Source organism: Pseudochaenichthys georgianus, chromosome 18 (genome assembly GCF_902827115.2).
Source record: "Pseudochaenichthys georgianus chromosome 18, fPseGeo1.2, whole genome shotgun sequence".
NCBI classification, from domain to species: Eukaryota; Metazoa; Chordata; class Actinopteri; order Perciformes; family Channichthyidae; genus Pseudochaenichthys; species Pseudochaenichthys georgianus.
This window is the reverse complement of record NC_047520.1, coordinates 17978538-18001802: the sequence shown is the minus strand read 5'-3', so window position 1 is coordinate 18001802 and position 23265 is coordinate 17978538. Positions and strand designations below refer to the sequence as shown.

Below are 23265 nucleotides of genomic sequence, written 5' to 3'. Positions count from 1 at the left end.
CATAGGATTTACATTACATGTGTGGTGGGAGCATCAGCATCATATGCTCTATTATCTACACATGTGATTACATTGGCAGTAACTGACACGGCCAAAGAATGTTATCACTTTTGCAATGTTTTACATCTTTTGAAGTCAGTGCAGTCCCAGCATGATAACTATTGGCCATTTTGCTGCAGCGCTGCCATTTAATGAATCTTTCCATTGCCTGGTGGATAACAGAATGAACGAATGGCTTTCTGTGTTAGTGGCTGCCACTGCCTATCCTATCAGATAATTAACTTTTTGCAAATAGACTGCCCTGACTACCAAACAGAGTGAGCCTGCACAATTATAATTACTTATCTATGTTCTCTCTTTTTTCCAGACGTTGGAGGAAAAACAAACAACAAGACAAACAAATCCAAATTTCATACATTTTGCTCGACTGTTTCTTCCTCTAATGGTCACACACAAAAGAGATGTGTGCATTCACAGCCAAATTAACCAGTAATGAGTGAGGGGACATGTCATATTGAAAAGCCTCTGTATTATTTTAGAATTTTCGTTTGACAACCTCAGTCCAGATGTTCAGAATTTCCTACAGGAGGGTCGAGTGTTTTCCACTCCGCCCCCCCCCTTCTCTCTCGCGCGGATGGTGTCGCGCCAACAGTGTTGCAATTCAATATTTATATGTTTCCTTCTGTTTGGTTTGCACCGCAAAGGGAGGCAGGCTTTCATGTGTCTGATTTGCCACAGCAGCGATTCAGTCCCCGCTTGAAAGCGTTGGGGGCTGTTTGAACAAAGCCATCTGTTTGAGGGGGCCGTTTTATTAAGTGACAAACTGGATTCATCTACCTCGCTAATGTGTCCCATGGGAGACGGCTGTAGCATATTCGTGTGTGTGGTAGAGACACACACACAGGTAGAGGGGGTAGGTTTTCCTCTGCAAACATTGTTATATTCCACAGAAGAGACCACTGTCATGTAGAAGGATTTTCCCTTTCTGAATCTAGACTGATAATTGAATAAAAAAGCCTTTCACTTTCCATCTTATCCCATGAAACACACACTCACAAGCTTGGCACTGTTCCATAAATAACCCTTTATATGTATTTAATGGAACCTTCCAGAATACTCAATTTTCCCACATCCTCCAATTTATTAATGCCCATTTGCAGTGTTCGCCCCATCCAGCGATGAGTGTCGGTGTAGAATAAGTTGTGCATAAGTTGTGCACCTCTGGAGATCCCCCCCCCTCCCGCTCCTGTCTTGGCACAGAGTCTGTCAGAGCATTGAATGTGGGACACGATCATTAGCTATTCCTTTTGAAACTGTTACTGTTGTCTGTGCACTAAGTGCCCTGACTCTTGCAGAGCTGTAGCCAGAAGCCTCTCACAGCACCGAGCAACAGACACTTACTGGGTTAAAAAAGTCCCAGTGGAGTAAGGGTCCGACAACCTTAGTCAGTGGGCTGAATATTTGGCATGGGAATATGTTGTGTATGATTATGCATGCTGTAGTTTCCGTGTTATGTTGATATGTGATGATATAGGCAGTTATTTATTCACATGAGACTCTCCGAGGCTTATGAGCCAAACAAGAGAGCGTGACCCTCTCTCAGAAAAGACCTGGAGCCCCAGTATCTACATGCTGCCTCAATATTAATGTGTCATTAAGCTGCATTCTGGTTTGTTCTATTGAATTAGTTTTACATAATGACTGTTGTGAATTTTCCTTAGAGAGCACATTCAAGCAGTTGGGAATGAGGGGGGGGGGGCAGTGCAGGAGAAGACTTGTATTATGAACTTCATTATGTGTGACAAGCAGCACAATATTGATGGAAGAGCGGGTCCCCATCATTGCACCGCGTTAAAACCTCAGCAGTGAATTAATGTACTATTCTTGATCCAGTAATTAACAATCATTCGGAGGCCATATCCTCTTTCAAGTAATCACTAATTGCAATAAGAATTTCAGTTTCCATTTAAGGCCAGATTACCAATGAGCATGCTATGCAAATCAGTCAACAGTTCTAATTAAGCTCCAATTCCTTTTCTGTCTTTCTGCTTTGTGAGCCCATACAATGTGGAGTGTGTTTTCTCAGCATTACAAAAGAGACATGTTTGTATCATAATGCTGCAGATAGATGCTGCTGCCCCAAGAAAATGGTTTATGCTGGTGTTTGTTCCATTGATTAGTATGTGTGGTTTATCTCCACTCTCTTTTTGTTTGTCTGTTTTCTGTTTGGCACCGGGTCAGATGTTTCTCAACACTGTATAGACAGTTAATTAATCCATAGAGAGGGCGTTGCTTTATAAACAACTGCATGCACAACCCCCAGCAAACACACCCTTCTTTATTGAAATACTATGATAATGGTATTGCTGTGATGGACTTCCAGAATACTTAAAGGATTACATAAAGTGCATATACTATTTGCTTACCCTCTTCCAACGCTAGCTTCCCAGAGTCCAGTTTGTCCCACTTGCTACCATAGTGACAATTCATCAATATCACAGAAGAGAAATGCTGCGGCTTAAAGATGTCGAATGAGGTTAATGGCATCTTTAAACACTCCTTTCTTCATACAGTTTGTCCAAAAGGGAGCAGGGTATTTGCAGACGTCCACCCAATGTGTAGGGATTAATTATCGCCCTCCACAACCCCACCTCACCCTCCAAGTTAACGATTCAAAGAGAAAATGGCCCTTTTCATGCAAATGAAATTGAATATGTCAGTCAGTATAATTGTGAAAACCAAGCCGCCTCAGACCGCTGTCTATGCCGAATAGAGGTTCAGACTGAAAGTGGGTTTATTAATGTTCTCTTCTCCACTCTTTGATTCATGCTTTTTAATGGCTTGGCAGATCAAACTTTAGTCTATAGTGGAGCTCTGATGACTTGAAATGTTTTTGCCATTATGAATGAATCTCTGATCTGTTTCAGAACACAGTCGTTTAATGCAATGTTTGGCTGATGTGAGCTAAGCCAATATCAAACAAACTTGTAATGAATGCAGATCCGATAAGACTCTTTGAACCCAAATATCCTCTTAGTTCAGCATGACGATAGAAAGATATGAAATCATTAGTCTCACTTCCACAGTCGACTTAATCTTATAGTTTGTCCCTGCAACAGGTACTTTAAGTTCACCAGAATTGGGCCTCTTTAAAAATATACTTTTAATTAAGAAGGCCATTTATATTTGCATGTCTTAACATCTGGAAATCAGAAATTATTCTGCAAGTAAACTGTTCTAGTAAACCTTACTAGACCTTACCTGCATATTAAAGAGTTTGATCCTTGAGTTGTGGAAATATGTATTATTTAAGGCTTCCAATTTAAATGTATGTTTTTCCATTCAGATAATACTGAACATGTATATACTTCTATATATACACCAGTGCACCCACTCAGCCCTCGGGACATGTTTGTTCTTAAAAACAGTGCAGCCAGCCACCAAATTATCAGCAAGGTGTTGATCGATGAAAAGTATAGCATCATAGTTGATGTTATGCAGCAAACGTGCAAAAGATGACATACTGACTTCAGGGTAACGGGGCCATGTCACTGACATGACACTGACAATTTGAGACACGCTTTACCCATCTAATTTGTTTAGGACGGCTTGGTGCTGGATTAACGGGTAGCTAACCCTGGTATCAATTCATGGTTAGGCAGCAGCAGTAAGAGCAGCTTCTTTCAAAAGAGACAATTTAAAAGGCGAAACAGTGTGCACGCACTGTACTAATTAAATTATTTTGTATTATAGTTACATGATTGCAGATAAATCTTTCCCCTATCTTATTACAGAAGCTTTTGTGTTGTAATGGCTGCGGTGATTTTCCAACAAGACCATTACAAAAATCAGAGGTTTCTTCACAGTGCGTGGTTGTGCACAGCGTTTGTTCATAGAGCATATCGCTTTTGATCGCTGTCAAGGTTGTAGTTGCGGCATTATTCTGAGAAAACACAGGTTTCAATCAGCCTCTACCTGGAGCCATACGTGAGTCTACCAAAATGGATGTTTGTCAGCGGCACACCTAAAATGGGGGTATGGTGCTATCAGCAGCCATGTCTGTGAAAACACCATTACCTCCATGTCACGCCTCAATCACTCCCCATTGTGCAAGGACTCCCCCCCCCCCCCCCACCCTCACCTCCAGGGCTGATCTCCCGTACATGTCCTCGCAGTCTATCACAGCCGGCGTAGGGAGACGCAGCGAGCCATAATGAATGACCCCGGAGCGAAAACAGCCCCAATAGCATATCAATTACCCATCAGCACCCTCTTGGCTGGGCGCCAGCGTGCACCACACCCCGGCAAAGTCAATGAGAGAAGGTGCAGACGCAGGTATAATGGTGCTTTTTGCCATGTACAAATTACACGGTGTCAACTCTGTGTCCCACCTGTCAGATCTGTCAGCCGCTGAATGAGAGGGAGTCTCTGAGAGGTGTGTGTGTGTGTGTGTGTGTGTGTGTGTGTGTGTGTGTGTGTGTGTGTGTGTGTGTGTGTGTGTGTGTGTGTGTGTGTGTGTGTGTGTGTGTGTGTGTGTGTGTGTGTGTGTGTGTGTGTGTGTGTGTGTGTGTGTGTGTGTGTGTGTGTGTGTGTGTGTGTGTGTGTGTGTGTGTGTGTGTGTGTGTGTGTGATAATGTGTGTGTGCATAGCATGAAGCAATCATGTGGTTTCCCAGATTCATTTGCCCGGTGGAAGCCAAGCTGCTTGCCTGTTTATCTGTTCACCCCTTTTGATCGCTGACCACACATTTACCACACACTTATGTCACCTCTCCATGAATCCTGCAGGTTAATGTGCCCCTCTCTGCTGGGAGGGGAAATCAGTCTGCACACCGGCAGCGAACAAGCACAATCACACATTTTCACACTCACAGATGAGGTGATTCAGATGGTTGGCATTACTGCAGCTGTGTGGCCACTAATGGCCTGCTCAAGTGATTGATAAAAGGCAAACAGTTGCTCCGCGGGGGGACAGATGGAGCCACACCTCCCACCGAAGCTGCCACTCGAGCGAGAGCGGAATATGATGGGGGTCTGACTTAGCACTATGAATTTGCTATTGAAATGAGCCTTGATCATAATGATAAAGCTGGAATGTAAATCTCAAAATATCATCAGAGAGAAAGACGGGTTCCTTTGATTACCAATCACTTTCATGTATTTGTAATTGGTTGCTAGTTCATGACCAGACACTGATTTGCATGGAGGGAAAAAAAGATGAAACAGAACTTCCAAATTGTGAATAGTTGACAAGGTCGACAAACAGTAATTCTTAAAATCAAGAGTTGCAGCTCTCTTCAGGGCTCACAAATCAGATCAGAACTAACTGAATTGTACATTGTTGTGAAACCTCCAGAGTAGATGGGAACGGCCGTGTTCACACAAAGCCAACACTGTTCCACGCTGCTATTCTTTCACCTCAACTCCCCTGCATTTAGCATTTTTATCCTCATTGCCTTTACACTTGACTTGTTGTGCTGAATTGAGGGACCAATTAGGAGAACATAACATGCACATTACCGATCAGAGCGTTACAATCAACGTATCAGGTGCGTGTCTCCTTTGTGTGTGGCCCAACCCTCGTTCCGAGTGATGGGTTTCTACAGATCAGTGTTGTGTGCTACTGAACCAGTACACATGCTTCTGTTCCTCTGCGACAGTTTGGAAAAAGAAAAGGCTTTGTTATACGAAACCCTGAACGGCCACGTGATTTAAGTCCAATGAAAGAGCATGTATGATGTTAAAAAAAATGACCTGTGGATGACACAGTCCACGGACAATCATCTTTTCATACAAATTATAACAAAGCAATATTAATTCAAACACATAATTACATATGAAAAATAACAGCTAAACATATATTGTAAAGCTTTCTTAGTGTGCTGAACAAAATCATTTATATCTGAACAGCTTATATTATGTAACCCCATGATGACCAATATCATACCATCACAGAGGGTGAGATGTGCACAATGATGTTCCACACGTTATTACTAGGGCTGTCAAACGATTACAATTTTGAATCAGATTAATCACAACTTAACAATTAATTAATCATGATTAATCACCATTCGAACTATGTCCAAAATATGCCATTTCTTTATGTATATTGTTGTGGGAATGGAAAGATAAATGAAAGAAGGCGGATATATCCATTTAACATACAGTATCTATATTTATTATAACATTTGTCTGTGTGTCAAAATGAAAGACAGCCCACACACCTATCAATCATCAAACCGTGGGGTCTTAATTCATTACGTGTTGATTTCTATCAACGGGGGAGTACTTCAGGAAAGTCGACAGAGGGGGGGGCGCGCGCTAGTGGAGTACTTCGTGACCACAGAGTGTGAACGTTGTGATCAGCTGTTTTAGCGCAGTTCTCCAGTGAAGGGGGGAGTCTCCCTCCGCAGCCGGTTGGCGTAGTTTTGGCACAAGTCCGTTGTACAGACCGACGTTAACAGCAGCCCTATCTGTGCACACGGAGACCGAGTCTGTCGTCCGGTGTTCTAACCGCCTTCTGGAAAAGCTTCACACGTACGTCGGTACGCAAATGCGCTTTGTGACACAAGTGACGGTACGCAGTTCAGAGTACATAACCTGCGTACCAGTTATGTGCACCCCTGTACCAGAGCCATATTATTACTATTATATGGCTCTGTCCTGTACTACAGCAAGAGTATTCTCCGTCGGGACTTCCTGCAACAACACCACGCCGTTATCAAAGATGTTCTATTGAGCAGACGATCACTACGTGACAAAAGTTTTCAAAACCGTGGCTGCAATCAATCTTACTAACTGCTGTCTGTGCAATTTACTCCGCGCGAGTTGGCAGACTTTATTTTGCTTACTTTAACATCATTTCTCATGGTGGGGCTAAGCCATTTCTTGGTATGGGTGTAGCCTACCCCAGCCATACCCTGGCGCTGCCACTGGTGGCACGTATGGGGCGGGCCATTCTGCACATGCGTTAAATGCGTTAAATATTTTAACGCAATTAATTCATAAAATTAATTACCGCCGTTAACGCGATAATTTTGACAGCACTAGTTATTACAAATGTAAATATTCTTCAACTGATTGATTTCAGCAAAAAAATGCCCTTTTATCCAATAATTGCCCTAAAGTCTCAGTTATCCTGGAGAGGAGATGTCTGAGTTACATATAAATACTCCCAGAGTGGAAATAAAATGAATGCTGATCCAAACCCCTGATCATCTGTTTCCAAAATAAAGTCTGTACAATCTCTGTGACTGACCTCCAAACACAATCCTCTTCACGGCCACATGCTGAAACCTGAAACTTTGTTACTTTATATCTTGATAAGAGAGATACATGGCTCTGTCTGAAATGCTAGCATGCTCACTCACTATTATGTTTTTCTGTTTCTGTCTCTGCAGCACCTCCAAAGTTTTTAAGAACCCCCAATGACCAAACAGGCGTGCAAGGAGGCGTGGCATCCTTCATCTGCCAAGCGTCCGGAGATCCACGGCCGAAGATTGTGTGGAACAAGAAGGGGAAGAAAGTCAGCAACCAGAGATTTGAGGTATTAGGTCTATTGTTCTGATGTAAAATGCTCGACAATGAGAATGCTTCAGCACTGCTTCTGGCTGTGCTCACACATTATCCATAGCGCAAAGCTTGCTTTCGCCCCGACTTGCCACCACGCATTAGCAGACTCTAATTACCATGCTGGCCAGGCGTTTAAACATGCATGACTTTTGATTAACAAGTACACAACATATCTGGGGACATATTTGTAATTAAATGAAAGACAAGAAAAGAGCAATTGGACAGAAAAAACCAACTTGTGGTGTGACCCAGATACCTACATTAGCATCACGCCACATTTGCCAGCTTTATGTAAAGTGAAAGTAGCGCTTCGAGATGTCCTTTTGCTTTGTGGCATCCTTATCTTAATGCATGTCCTACCCTACCCATTTTGGCTGAAGCTTTGATTTCTGGTCAGCTTTAATCTGCACTTGGGCTCAATACCCATGAGAAATAACACATCATCGGAGAGCACTGATAAGATTTCTATTAATTTCTGTGTCAGTCCTCGGGACTATCATGGTGTCACTTTTGTTCCCCCTCTGCTGTAGATGCCATTATGTGCTTGCTTCTGCACAGCAGCAATGGCTTAACAGAGCTTTGAAACCTCTTCCCGCATCTTCTTTGCGTCTCTGCCCACATAAATCTAATCTTATCAGAGTTCATAGCGTCTTCATAGCACGTAGAGCTGAATGCTAACACGCTTGTGTCATTCTCTCATTGCCTCACAGTGCTTGCCGGCTGCCGCCATTTCATGACTACCACCTCATCTCCTAACAAAAACCCATTTCCTTTTGAAAGTCTCACAACTTCCTTTCTAATTCTGCTGTTTTAAATAAGAAAGGGGGATGTTCTTTACCATCACTTGCTGTCAGCTTGAACGCAAACACCGCTATATCTTGGCCAATCAAATGTTAAAATGTATTGTTGAATAAAACATGCAGATATTTGGTGAACTGTAGAAATGTTGGTAGGCCTCAGTGCATGTGCGTGTGTGTGTGCGTGCGTGCGTGCGTGCGTGTGTGTGTGTGTGTGTGTGAGAGAGAGAGAGAGAAATGGTGGTCTTAGGCCTATCTGTATTGAAATCAACCTATATGCTTAAAAATAAAAATTGAGTCATGACACAGGGCTTTCTAAATCAGTGAGTATACATGTAGCATGCACAAATAGCTGAATAAGCTACAACACACACCTGTTTGTAACCATTTTATGTGTCGTTCGTCCAAAACAGTCGGTCCTGTCTTTTGTACCACTATCTCACCTTAGGGCTGGGCGATTAAATTGTAAATTATGATTTTGGCAAAATGTTAAGTTAATGTTGCAGATAAAAATAGTATTGAGCCACAATCCATTTCAAAATGATGTTCTAGTTCCATCTTGTGTTATAGGTCCAACACCCCCTTTATTTTATGATGGTGCACTTCTGCATTTGTGTCTGCAAAGACCCGTCTTTAACACAGACCTTGTCTTGTTAAACATATTAATTGTGGGTGTGACTTGTTTGCAATGTCATCACCATTAATATAGATACAAGCAATACGGAGAGATCTACAAAGTGCACCAGATTTAAGTATGTAAAAGTCTCCTTAGTCAATAAGATATCCATTTGAATAACTGTGGTATTAGAATAGATAGAATATAATGTTAATATTAATTATTGCCATAATCGAGCAGCCCTATCTCACCTCATGGTACAACTGTCCGTAACCGTTTATCAAGCCACCTTTAACTGTTTGTGCTTGTTTCTGTCCCATCGAAACAATCCAATGGGATATAATGATAACTTTAAGAGTGGGACACGTTCCGATTTTAATATCACTCTGAAACAGGAAATAAGAGCAAAAGTTTGGACAAAAAAAAAAATCCCATTCTTAAAGTTAGTCAGCCGCATCTATTATAAAAGGTGAATGCACAAATTCCTAGGTGGTTAAAAGTTTAAGAAAAAAATCACAAAAAACCAGCATGTCTGAACACATAACTGAAGATACAACCAAAAGGCTAAAGAGTATTATATAAATCAAATACGCACATTTGTGCACATGTACACGACCATGATATTTACAAATTAGCACATATTTATGAGGTTTAATATAAGTTAGGCAGCAGTTTTTGTTTCTGTCATAGGAAGCACATTGTGTCAGTCCTCATCAGTGTTGTCAGCCAAATGTCCTCGACAGTCTTGTGTCTCTTTCTCTCTGCGGAAGGTCCACCGCTCATTGTGAGCCAAAAAAATCTCCTGTAACACATCGTCTCTCTCGCACCTGCAGGTGATAGAGTTCGACGATGGTTCTGGTTCAGTGCTAAGAATTCAGCCTTTACGCACGCCCCGAGATGAAGCCATATACGAATGCGTCGCCTCCAACAGTGTTGGAGAGACGAGCGCCACCACCAGACTCACTGTTTTACGTGGTAGGTCCTCCTCAGACACCCGAAAAAGACTAAACACACACCACTAACATTCCCCTTTTCTCCCAGATAACACAGGTAAGTTTGCATGGACTTGTTTGATGTTTGTGTTCTTCTCTTCTTTGTTTCTTTGTGTCGCACTGCACAGTCAAACCCAATTACAGTAGAGACTGTGGTTACGCTCACGTTGTGTATCCTAACTTGATCAGATTTAGTCCATTAGCCATTAAGCCAAGTAAGTTCCCGTTTCTAAGTGACTTAAGTCATTTGCATACAGATTCTTGACACAATAATTAAGATGCCAGTTAAATTATGCAAATAGCAATACATTCCTAGCCCGGGGTGGCTTAATGGAAAAGCTCAGCAATAATTTTCAAATCAGTCATTTTTCATCTCTGCACTTCAGCTTTGATATTATTTAGGCCATGCAGTGTATTCTCATGCGATTAACAAGCATAATATTGTGTATGGTGGTATACTAGATGCCAGTTGCTTGGATGCCAGCGCCTTTCAGTGAACGGTGGCGCTACACAAACAAGTGTAACAGCCAGGCAGAAAAGGTCAGCTCCTCTGGTTATTCCCAGAGAGCAAAGGGAATAAAAGTCAGATGACAAATAGCAAGTTGGTTGACAGCGCCTCTTTTAAAATAAGCACTGAGCAAAATGTTATCTTGATTACACACAACATTCCATTCAAAGGCGAATATGTGGAGGCCCTGAGCTTAAAAGGCTGAGTAATATCTCTGTGAAACACCACTTGTTTGGCTGTGAAAAGAGAAAATGGCTTTAGAGAAAAGCCTTGGGCGGCATGAATGAGGTGTGCACCATTATGTGCCACGATTACACAAGATGGCAAATTAGTTTCTATTGAGAGGGGAGCTTCCACCCTCTAGAAACAAAAAAATGGCTGTGTGAGTCTCTGATCCCCCCCCCCCCCTCCCCCTGCTTCTTATCTCACCAATGAGCCAACAAAGGGCCCTTTGCACTGTCTCCAGAGGCAGATTGAAAGAGAGGCACAAAGGTGGCACGTTCACATGCAGCTCTCTGCTGTTTACTCTGAGCACAGTGTGTGTGTGTGTGTGTGTGTGTGTGTGTGTGTGTGTGTGTGTGTGTGTGTGTGTGTGTGTGTGTGTGTGTGTGTGTGTGTGTGTGTGTGTGTGTGTGTGTGTGTGTGTGTGTGTGTGTGTGTGTGTGTGTGTGTGTGTGTGTGTGTGTGTGTGTGTGTGTGTGTGTGTGTGTGTGTGTGTGTCTCACAAGCAATATTGTGCACATTTTCTCTTCAAATTCACTCCTGCTCAGGCTCTATCTCTGACACACAAACACACACACATATTGGATGTATAGAAGTGCTTCTTCCTGGAACCGCGGCCAAGCATTAGCATGTTTATTACCATTTTCCATTTTGCTCTTCTGCTCACTCTCTTTTCCCATCAATGTATTGAAGGTGAATAGAGACCTATCTCAGACAAAATAAAATAAAATGGAAAGACAGGGAAAACTTTGTTTTCTGGCTCCAGTGCAACTAAAAAGGGTGAGCTCCCTGTCCTCACATCGCCTCTGGAGGATATATATATATATATATATATATATAAACCCTACATGTAGGAATTGTGAATAATTAGGTAATAACCTGCAATAAATCTATGTAATATATGTGCACTGTGTCACCACTTGCTATGACACAAAGGGATTTGTCTATACCCAGTTTGTGCATTGACATTTCAAGTTATGTAAATACACAGATGTCTGAAGTCTGGTGGGTATGACACTGATAGCCATGCCTTTAAAAAGCAAAAAATGACTTTATATAATTACTTTGAGCAGTGATAGCATTCACACGCATGAAAGAAAGCAAGATGAATAACTTATACAACCGAATAGATAATAATATCACAATGCTGGCCAAGGTTAAAAGAGCCTTATTATAATGAAATGAACTCAAGCAAACTATATTATATTAGTTTACAGTTCAACATTTCAAGTCATAGACAACTACAATACATCCAGATCAAGTTCCTCCTTTATGTATAGACCCAAAGTAAGGATGACTTTCAGGAAGCATTGTTATTGTACTTGAGGTTACCTGAATAAAGCATTATAAATTATTCAGAAGACCAAAGAGCCCCTTCCTTCCAAAACTACTCCTACTGTACAGAAAACACACCCTGCTGCTTTTCCTACTCATCATTCCACATGACATAAACTGCAGCTTGAAAAATGAAACTCCACATTTTTAAAGTCCACTCCGTGAGCAGCAAAATATGTATCTTCTCCTTTGGTTCTTTTAATAGTACTAAACTGTTGCACAAGTGAGTGATGCAGGATTGTACAGACATATATATATATATATATAAATAAATAAGCAAACAAACTGCTACTACACCAGGCCTAATACATATAAAGTGTCTGTTTGTTTAGTTCATTTGGGCTCAAATGGTCTGTGCAAACGACTGCAAAGCATCTGCTGTGGAAAGCTCGCCACGGGGGGGATGCCTAATTCCACGAAGGAAAAGCACATTGTTGTAATTGCCATGCTACGAGGAGAGGGAACTCGAGGTGACACATCCAAAGTACTGGGGGGGATATTAGCATTCGGATGGGTCTCTAACTTGATGGGAAGTGCCATTAGTAATGAACTTCCAAGCTTAGGGAAGAGATTTGCATGAAAAGCGAACCCTGAAACGTAATGATGTTCCAAGTCAAATCTGCATGAGCTGAGGGTTTCCTTCCTGCATTTTTTTTCTCCGCCCTCTGGTTTGATTAACTACGAGATGACCCGACTCATATGCGACTCGTGTCTTTGAATTAATTTCGTCTTGATTTGCTCGTAAAAATCGAAAATGACAGGAAAAGGTTGAGAAATGAAGAAATGGCACATTTTGTGCATCACGACTGGAATGTTATTTTAGTGAAAATGGAATTTGATGTCATTTATGAATATGATATTGCACCATGGAGAGCCTCTGATAAGAATATCTTCCATGAGTGCCGGTTGATTTATTTTGCACACTTTTAAATTGGAAAGAAAATACCTGAAAAATGTAGCTATAACACCTTCCTGGGGTGAGACTCTCTGCTCGCAGTAGTTCCAGCAGAATGATGTGTGGATGTGAGTGCTCCAGTTCATGATTCAGGCATGATTAAGGATTTATATTGCATCCTCACACTCCCATTATGCTGTCAACAGCCATTTCCTGTGCCCCCCACACACAAGCGTGCAAACTTATGCAGCTGTGCACAACTTGACAGTGGGAGCGGAAAATGGGCAGCCGCTCTCCTGTGACGGAAAAACAGAATGCATCATTTCCATTTGTAAGGAATGGTGCAATGGCTCGGTCAGAGGCGTGTAGCTGAGACAGATCTCTCCACATACGATGAAAAGGCCGCTCCGTGATCAGTGATTATTCATAGACAATGCATGCACTCGGCTCTTTGTCATTGTCAGGAGAAAAAAGCCTCCAACCCTTGCTAAAAGACACCAAAAGCCGCTAGATTTATATTCCTAGCCTCTCCGATTCATACGATGCTGCTCAGTGTAAACCTGCTGCAGATACAACCTCATACAAGACTGACCATTATAAATGTACCTTAGTGCTCGTTCCTAACCATTGCTTTGTAATCCATGCACCATATTCTGTATGTGTAATGCTTTCAATCTAATAAGTGAAGAGTGAGGGATGAACACAAGCTGATCTGCGTGCTTAATAAATTGCTCAGCAAGATAAATGCTGTGTCGGCTGTCTCAGACTGTTGGAGCAAAGGATGCTGGGGATGAAGCAGGCGTCCATTGTTAAAGTTACTGCAGAAGGCCAACAGCTGACACGCAGCTCTCTGATTTACAGGTTTCAGCTCTATAGATGGCCAATCCAAATGGAACTCCATTCTGATAGGGAAATAAATGTTTCCTCCAAATATGGCGCTGTAAAACTTGATGATTCCCTGTTGGAGTTTAACTATTTTCTTACATATAAAACATATTCTTGACTTATTGGACAAGCATTTTAGCTCTGGTGGGTCCACTAGGAGTTGATTATTACTCTAATAGTCTGTAGGACATTTAGTTTGTAAGTGTATTAAAGTGAATTCCAATCATGTATTGTTATTTGCAGCACCTTTTCTGAGAAACCAACATGCTTTCCTTTCTCACCTCTGCAACAAACTCTACCGACCATCAATCGTCTTCATGTTCATTAGTTGTTTCATTCATTATCCACAGGTAGAGTTATTGCTTAGGATTTGGCAAATAGTGACTTACTCTCAACTACAATCTCTCATACGTCACAAAAGTTGAGCACGTGATGACAAGTTATTCGTTATTGTAATTAAAAAGATGGAGCTGACTGTCCTTGCACAAATTGATCTCTTCTAAGAGAGAAAAAAAACATCCCTACACCCTCGTATACATTACTGCGTGGTTAATCTCGGGAGCCAATCGGTATCTGTATGGTATGCAAGATGATTTAAGGCCCAAGTGCTGCCAACAAGATTGATGTTGGACTTTACAGTCTGCATCATGTGTGAGAAAACATCTGCTGGAGCACAGAGACTCGCACTGCACACTGAACATGATAGATAACTCTGCTTATTTGTTTGAATGCAAGTAACAGTCTGCTGAATTATTAATTATTGATTCAGACAAATGAGGAATGTGGTTTTTTGTTTGTTTGTTTTCAGTTTCCCCTCACTGGCCTCACATGTTCTCCACAGTGACCTTACACAGCATAATCAGATGATGAGTGATATAAAAATGTTTCTCACATCTGTCTACACATGCAGCAAATGAGTAAACATCATAAAGAAATGTTAGATCCTAATGTTTATTTGCCAAACACAACAACCTAATGTGTTGCAAGGTGGTATTTGTGCATTACATTTTAATTTGAGTTTGCTTACACGCTCGATCATAACATCAAAGGTGTTATTCATAACCTCTTAGCTTGATGAACTTTATTTAGTCCTCACGTAATATGGCAGAAAAATAACAAATATTCTATTGGCAGGACTTGACACAAGGTCATAAACAGGAGTGAGTAAATGTGAGGTAGTGGGGGGTGTTAATGTTAGCAGCTTTGATCTTAGCTGCACTCAAAAGTCATTTTCTGCCAGATTAATTGGGCACTGCAGGGTCATCCTTAACGCTTCTAATGATCTCCAGAAACTTTTTCAAGCTGTGCGAGGCTGCTCGTTAATTACAAGCAAACAACGTCGGACTGAGGAGAACGTGATGTTGTCGATTTTTGTGGGGAATTAGTAGCCTGTACGTTATTACATTCAGTACAGCAGACATGAGCAGTAGATGTTTTATAGCTGAATGAAAGGAAAGGCAGATACAAACTTACAACACAAGTTTCTCACAACATGTGGCCTTGATATACTAATTTCCATGATGAGAAAGTGCCACCCACTTCCTGCTGAGACACCCATTGTTCCCACAGTCCTGTTCAAGGATACGTTTGAGAGGTCTGATATAACCCAGTCCTCCATTAGAGCTCTTTAAGAAGTCCTTCTCTGAAGGATGTCAGCCAGCATGAATACTCTCTATACTCTCCTGTAGCAAGCGTTTAGCTGTATCAATGATTGAAATGGCTGCTGCAAGGCTTCTCAGACAAACGTGTATAAAAGTCGGTTTCCGCAGACATTTATACGGCGAGTCTCCCAGAGTACTTGCCACGGTTCGATGATACCATGTTCAAATTCAAGATTTCTAGGCCATGACCCACAGAGAAATCCGGCAGTATCATGCTAAAAGTGATTACAACTCAGAGGATTGTGGGAAAGCATATTGCTAGTAGAGTAATACACAACTTCCAAATGCACAGACTGCTTCAACAACAGATTTCTGTAGATGCACAAGCGACACATCGCAGCCAAAGTATTAGAAACGGCCGTTTGATCAAACTGCCCGCCTGTTTCTGAGTGTACGGTACATGAAGGTTAATGAAGCGACGCAGTGTTTCACAGTTTTGCCTTATGCCCAGATCGGGGGACTCACCTGGTTGCTGATCCGCTCTCGACCCCCGCTGACTCAAGCTTCTGGCCATTATCAGCCTCCCTGAAAAACAAAATAAAGACATAACCTTTAATAGCAGTGGTGGAAGAAGTACTCACACTTTTTACTTGACTATAAGAGGCAATACTAAATTGTAAATGTACTCTGATACTAGTAAAAGCTTTGAATTCCAAATCTTACAAAGTATTGGCATCAAAATGTACACACAAACATGTAAAGTCTTCCCCATGTGTAATGGCCCATTTCAGAATCATATGACATTACTGAATTATGATTATCGAATCATCACAGCTGATAAAGATGGAATTAATTTGGATTACTGTATATAATGCTGTTGCTGGATATTTTAACCTATCATATGTTATAGTTTATATATTAGTGGATGTATATGTAGTATTTGCTTACAATATGAATATGTAAAGTAACTAAAGCTGTCAGATAAATGTAGTGCAGTTAAATATTGGTCTCCAACATGTTGTGCCCTCAAAAATAAAGTATAAAGTAGCATACAATTTAAATATTAAGTACTAGTACCACAACATCATACGTAAGTACAGTACTTGAATTAAAGTAATGGATTACATTAATGCACTGTTATATTTAATTTCACAATAAATGTTAATGCACAAACATAAACATTATTAAACGTTGACACATGCAGCATACAGTCTTCCCAAGTGAGTGAGCGGTAAGAGGGTGAATATACAACGTAGTGAAACATTAGAGTAGAGCAGATGTCTCGCTGAATATGCTTCAAATTGACAGGGGGGGGGGTCTCTGAGGAGAAGGTTGTGTTTGCATATTTGTATATTCCCCATGTCCTCTTTATGCGAGAATGTTTAATGCACTCAGGAGGATCAGATGAGGGGTGATGGACTCATAAGAAAAAGCAATACAAAAAGAAGAGTTGAGAGCAAGTAAGTAACATCCATTGTTGTTGGCAAACAGCTCAAAGCATTGTCAAATAGCCCCCCCCCTCCTCCTTTGAGTATTACTAATATTAACAGAAAAAATGCTGATGCAGATAAGATGGCAGGAGCGGAAGTTTATTTCCCTTTCTTTCCCCAACTCTGAATAAATGGGGTGCTGTTTCCTGAAGTAAATTGAATCATTGCTCAAGGTAACAACCAGCAAATGGAATATGCAAAGTGAGATCCTGAAGAGGGGATGGGAGGGGGGACAGAAGGCAGAGAAGGCGGGAGACAGACAAAGACAGATTGAGGGAGAGACTCTAACACCAAGCTTCTTTTAAAGTCTCAGAGGGAAGTCAGTGACTAACAGTGTGGGAGAGAGACATGATGTAGGTGGAAAATAAGGTCTTAAAATCTCTCTCTCCAAATCCACCTTCCCCCTAGGTGATCCTAACTTAGCTGACATGTAAAGCAAGAAGTGTGTGTGTGTGTGTGTGTGTGTGTGTGTGTGTGTGTGTGTGTGTGTGTGTGTGTGTGTGTGTGTGTGTGTGTGTGTGTGTGTGTGTGTGTGTGTGTGTGTGTGTGTGGGGGGGGGGGTCATCTGAGCGTAAATGGAGCTGTGTGCCTGGCTTCCTGCATGCCCAGCCAGGCCTGTAGAGTTAGTCCCTCTCTCCGCCCTTCCTGCTTCATCTCTCCTTTTCATCTCACTCTTTCTCCTTTTCATCTCACTCTTTACCCATCCTTTTTAGCACCACCCCTGAGGGGCATCTGCCACTAACACTCAGCTTTCATTCTCTTCCCTCAAACTCCTTCTGCTTATGTTGTAAATGGAGGAATATCACAGCTAATCCGTCATGTTTATGAATGACACGGGGCCGGGGGAGAGTTGGGGCGGTGTGCCAGAAGAGCGTACGTCCCTGCAGCGTGCCCCCCAGCTCGAATCAGCCAATATGCCCCAGCTGAGACTGCTGTAAAAAAAGAGTATATAGTAGGGAAGGGAGGCATTTCAAAGTAACTGTTTATGGCCTGGATATGGTTTGTCATTCTACCTTAATTTCACCCAAAAGTCCCAACAACTGCTCTCAATGGAACTGGATGCATAATATATACATATATATATATATATATATACACAGCAATACATATCACATAGTAAACCTTATTCAGCCAACAATGGTAAAATAACAGTTTAATGTATACTACATGGGCCCTCCTTATTTGATTGTCTTTTATTAATGTGTGCTTGCCACTTTAATTAAAGAGGCCCTATCATGCTTTGGGGTGTATTCCATTTCCCGTAGTGTGTTACATAGGTTAACCCCCCCCCCCCCCCCCCTGCTTGAAATGCCTCCATTGGACTCCTTTGTTTCCTTCTGGAACATACTGTAGGTGCCTCACAATGTAACACTTACGCTTCTATATGCTTCTAACACCGGCAGTAGAGGCACACATTACAAATATTAACCTAACACTTAGCATAAGATGTCCTCTTTAACAAAGGAAAGCATTCTCTGAAAAAGCATTTCACAAAGAAATACATATATAGAGGTATATATTTTTATTATATACATTTGACTATTGAAGGGAACAAATTATTGATTACTTTAAAGTAATGATTTACTATGACATCAGTATGTTGACTTAAAGTTTCACTATTAGTTCCCCAATGTCATTCAGAGAGAGGAACGGCTGAATTGTTCATGTGTGAAGGATCTTCTGGGGGAGAAACGGCCCGATGATTAATAGATTGACTCTACAATAGTTTCCTCATAATCTCAGGCATTAGGCTCTGGCTTTTTAATGACAAATAAGCAGCGTTCAATTAATTATACAATCTCAAAGGGGATTTATGGAGGAAACAATCAGTGCAGGGCAAATGGGGAGACAATGCTATTTTTCACTGAGACATAGAGCCGGTAACCTCGGGTTAGCAGAGCTTCACCTTCCTCCTCCTGTATCTTGCTCCAACGTGCATCATCACAGCAAAAGGAATACACTAAATATATCTCATAATACTTTCCGATTTTCCTCCTTTAGTCACCAATGGTGAAATAAAATGTTGTGGATACTATGGTCCCTTGTTGCTCGCCCTTAGTGTTTTTTTCAAAGAGGCTGCATTTGTTAGCCAAATTAATGAACTTCCTTTTAGAGGGACCCGGCTTTAGTGAGACTGCATGCCACTGTGTGCTATAGTGCGCCTGTGCCTCTTCAAACTATTAAAGTCAATTGGAATTAGCTGTTTTGGCCAACTGTGGCACATTCACAGTAATATGCATTAGTGTTGCTCTGCACCTGAATAATCTAATGATTAAGTAAAGCATATTTTCCTTAGCACAGCTACACTTACTGCTGATTCCTGTTACGACGAAAACTAAATGTTTTCACCGAACAACATACAGTACAATGGGGGACAATTGCAAACATATATCAGTACAATTCTTGCTTTCTGGAATCGCTTAAGTGGGTAAAGAACGAAGTAGACATTTGCATTTAACAGCTAAACTGGCAACTGCTGTCTTATTATTATTTTTATTTTTTAAATCACCCTACCAATTATGATAAAGATTGTTAAACAACTGCTGACTTTTCAGAGGGGCCTTAAAACACACATTAGACACATGTAAACTTAAAGGACAACAGACAGAATCATCTTATATAGCAACTTCATAAATGTACAGTAAGTATGAAGATTCAAAAACACATTTATATACGATAAATGAACTGAAAAAATTTGACCTGCGAGACCTGCAAAACAGACACATTAGTAAAAGTAAACTAAAAGCAGTCATGCTCTGCAACTTAACATGTTCTCATATCAGTTCATCTAAGTCTTTGGGACTTGTAGAGCTACAGTATGGCCTCAGGGTAATACTTATATTAGGTATTTTCCAGTCTGCACATTAATATAAACCACAGCAGTCCAGACGCCATGTTTTAAAATCATTTGAAGGTTGACTCAGAGTTCACTCGCCTGTGAACCCTTAAACAACTCTGGAAGATGAATATCAGAATTACCCCAACCACATGGTATTAGAAGAGAGTGCTGAGCATTTTGTTTTCCATTATCGGATTACTTACGCAATATCCAACCAGTGCGGGTACCAGCAGGCGTGTTTGGGAAGTGTGGCTCAAAGGAAGCTCCAGGGAAAAAACCTAATCTTATTCAGACTGTGAGCCAAACAGCACCGGGATGTATCCACCACATAAATGCAGACTTAAGATTCTCTGAGGGCATGTAGGGGGAATTCAGACACCTCAATATGTCATTTCTTATTCTTGTTAAACAATGATGCTTTATACTCTAAATGCTTATTTCCATCTAAATAATATGAACCATGCTTTACACCTCAAAGATACCCTTTACACTTAATGAACTGTTCCAGGTATTCTGAAGGCAGCGGTAAGGCACACAATGTCCTGCAACAATATCCAGACATGTGGGCAGTAAATATAATAAAAAAGCTACTCAGTGCATTTAATCCAGGTCTATTTTCAAAGATTCAAAGGTGTTGTTATAATACAGCATAGTTATTGGCTCTTAATTCCCAGGCTCCCCCAACAGTGCAACATACAAGATAGACATTAAAACAAAGCTGCAAGTTAAATGCAGAAAGAAGTAAACTAAGTACTTGTAACATAGAATAAAATAGAATAATCTAAGTTTACGTAATGCGGCAAACTGTGTAAAGATTAAATAATATACAATGTTTACTACAACAAGTAAATTACATCAATATTATGAAAACTATCAAATAAAGTATTATCATGCCCTGGTCATATGATAGATGTTTGGGACAAGTGTAACCTCTGTAAAAGTGTGTGGCCAGAATGATGGATAGTTTGTTGAGAAGAACAACTCTGTCTGAGTCTAACTTGGGGAGAGTTTAACCAAGCTGCAGGTCACTGATAAAGCCAAGGTTGGACTTGGATGTACAACATGTCATTCATTAGGTGCTGGATTGTATAAGTACGATCTGTACCCTGTAAGTAGAGCAGGGAAATCAGCAGCATGTGGGTGAAAGTGGTGAAACATTAGAGGAGGAAAACAGATGCCGTCATATTATTGGCACAAAATGGAATAGCTGTCTGCCTTTGTTAATCAAGAGCTCTTACGTTTGGTTCAGTAATTGTGTTTGTGTGAAAACAAAAGCACAATTAACAGTTCCCTCTCCCATGCCAAAGACAAAAAAGAATTGAATACGTCAGTTGAACGGGAGCCGAACACAACATTTTGTTGAAGAGGATTCAGGCCGCTTCTGAACGTACGCATAAACCAGGCCTGCAAAACGTTTTTAGAGAACTTTAAACAATTCAATTGGACACACTTGTTGTTATAGGTTCCGAATCAACAACCTCATTTAAAAAAAAAAGCCACAAAGACTATGTCTGCTATGACTTTTGGTCAAATATAATTTATTTATGTGTCAAGATTGTATGTTCTGTGATGTTACTGCACCTTAACCTTTATTTGTTTGCATGGAAATATTGTCTTTATGAATGACCTGTTGCTGGTACATGAAACACCAAGACCTCATTGAATCTAGGTCAGCTGATGCATACGCAGGCCATGAAACAAGTCAATTAAAATGGTGTCCTTGTGATTAACACGATGAGAAGCTCTCACCCTGCTAAATTATCCCAAAAAATTCTCACTTCTTCTGGATTTTTGAGCATGGAAAGAGCATTAATCGATGTCCCTCAACTTCAAACTATATGCTATGGTGTATTGGGAGAAATGGCTTTGGCACAGGCTGCTTGGAAAAATAAGCAGAGCTGTCACACTCAGTGGGTAATGTCGTCTTTTTTGTTCTGGCTGGAATCTTATCTGGGACGGTTAGCGAGATTGATTCGTAAACTGTGCAAGGATAATCTTCAGGGCAGAGGAAAAAGCGGTGTAAAACGTTGTAAAGAGTCATACTTGAGGACACATCTGTCCCAAATTCCCACACATCTTTGGAAAGGAGCGATACCACAACAACAATACATCTTGACACACACCGATCTGCAACATGTTGCCACAGCAAGTGACCTGTGACAGCCTCTATGAGCAGATGGTCTCCACTCAAAAACTATATATATCTTATTATTTCCTGAAGGGATTTCCCGTGAAGAATAACCTCAACCAAAGGGTGAAAAGCCTTGTTCCACTCGGGAAGAAAAGGTCAAATCCAATCCTAGTGAGGAAGCCACAGAACTAAAGCCGAATGTGACCGGAGAGGTTTTATTTTGTGTGGCTTCACTTGGAAAACCCCGTGCAACTGAGGCTTATTTTCTTCTCAAATTTATTTTGAGTTATTCTGTCATGTTTGAGCCAAATGTGATTTCAGCGACATAAAACACATCTCAATTACTTCGACATTAGGATCAGATTTGCACTAAGTTTTCTTTACATGTTATGGTTTTTGTTTTACAACACCATGATGAATGTTGCATTGCAGTTTGACATCATAGCCTGCTGTTAAAATGTCTAACGCACTCCACTTAACCTGAGAGCTTGAGCACATGCAATATTAGCAGAGTACAGATATCTGGCAACACAAGCTCACTGAGTTATTGCTTCTTAAAAGCCTCTTTTCTGTGGACAGTCTATCATTCAGCAAAGAAAAAGAGTGCCACCACGGTATACACTTTGCAAGAGACTGAAAACGTATTCTGTCCCACAGCTGAAGCAGACATAGTGGCCTCAGCTTTACCGTCTGGTTGTATCGTTTTATTAAAATTCCCCTCCATAGATGTAACTGCATTAGTCCTGTAACAGCTGGTAAACATCTCCTCAGACTGCACGTACACAGAGCCTCACTGTTGCATAAACTCAGCAAACATGTAAACAGTAACAGATCACATTTGAATGCTACCTTTATCTGTTTAAACTCAATTAGGTTGATTTAATTAGAGCCAGAACAAGGAGGATGTTACTTGAGTTTGTCACTCAATCCATTACAAACAGCAGGTGAGATGTTTACTCTGAACAGACGCTGTGATTGTGTGTGTCTATTGGTGCAGTATGACGACAGATGCTGCAGGAACTGTAATTTCTCTTGTGCTCATATTTTGTGTGAGTGATCAATATATATATAATCTGCTAATGGCTTGAGTTTATGTCCAGTGGCCTCGTGTCTTCAGCAGAAATCTGCTCACTGAGGTACTTTTTGAGCCAATGTCCCTTTTATACTGCTCTCATATTTGGCAGCGCACTTCATATGGCCTGATAGCCTGGCAGTGGCTAATGTGTGCAAATTGTCATTGGGAGTCTTTTTATATCAAGCACCAGTGCTCAGCACTTCTTTAGAAGGTGACTTCAGCATTTCTCTGCCTTCCATCTCATTTAGTGTGTAGATCCATTGTTGAATATACAGTATAGGTCTGTAAAGCAGAACCTGCCCTTGTCT

At 41.0% G+C, this 23265-nt stretch overlaps 1 protein-coding gene across 22 annotated transcripts in view; it reads left to right on the top strand.

The window, feature by feature from the left end:
* Window positions 1-23265, top strand: part of LOC117463550 (receptor-type tyrosine-protein phosphatase delta-like) — a 405065-nt gene that overhangs the window by 329776 nt on the left and 52024 nt on the right. For all 22 annotated transcript variants that reach the window (XM_071206543.1, XM_071206542.1, XM_071206541.1 and 19 more), the window contains 2 exons: window positions 7400-7545; window positions 9818-9959. In XM_071206543.1, the coding sequence (XP_071062644.1) occupies window positions 7400-7545; window positions 9818-9959 (288 nt within the window). The remainder of the gene's footprint in view (window positions 1-7399; window positions 7546-9817; window positions 9960-23265) is intronic.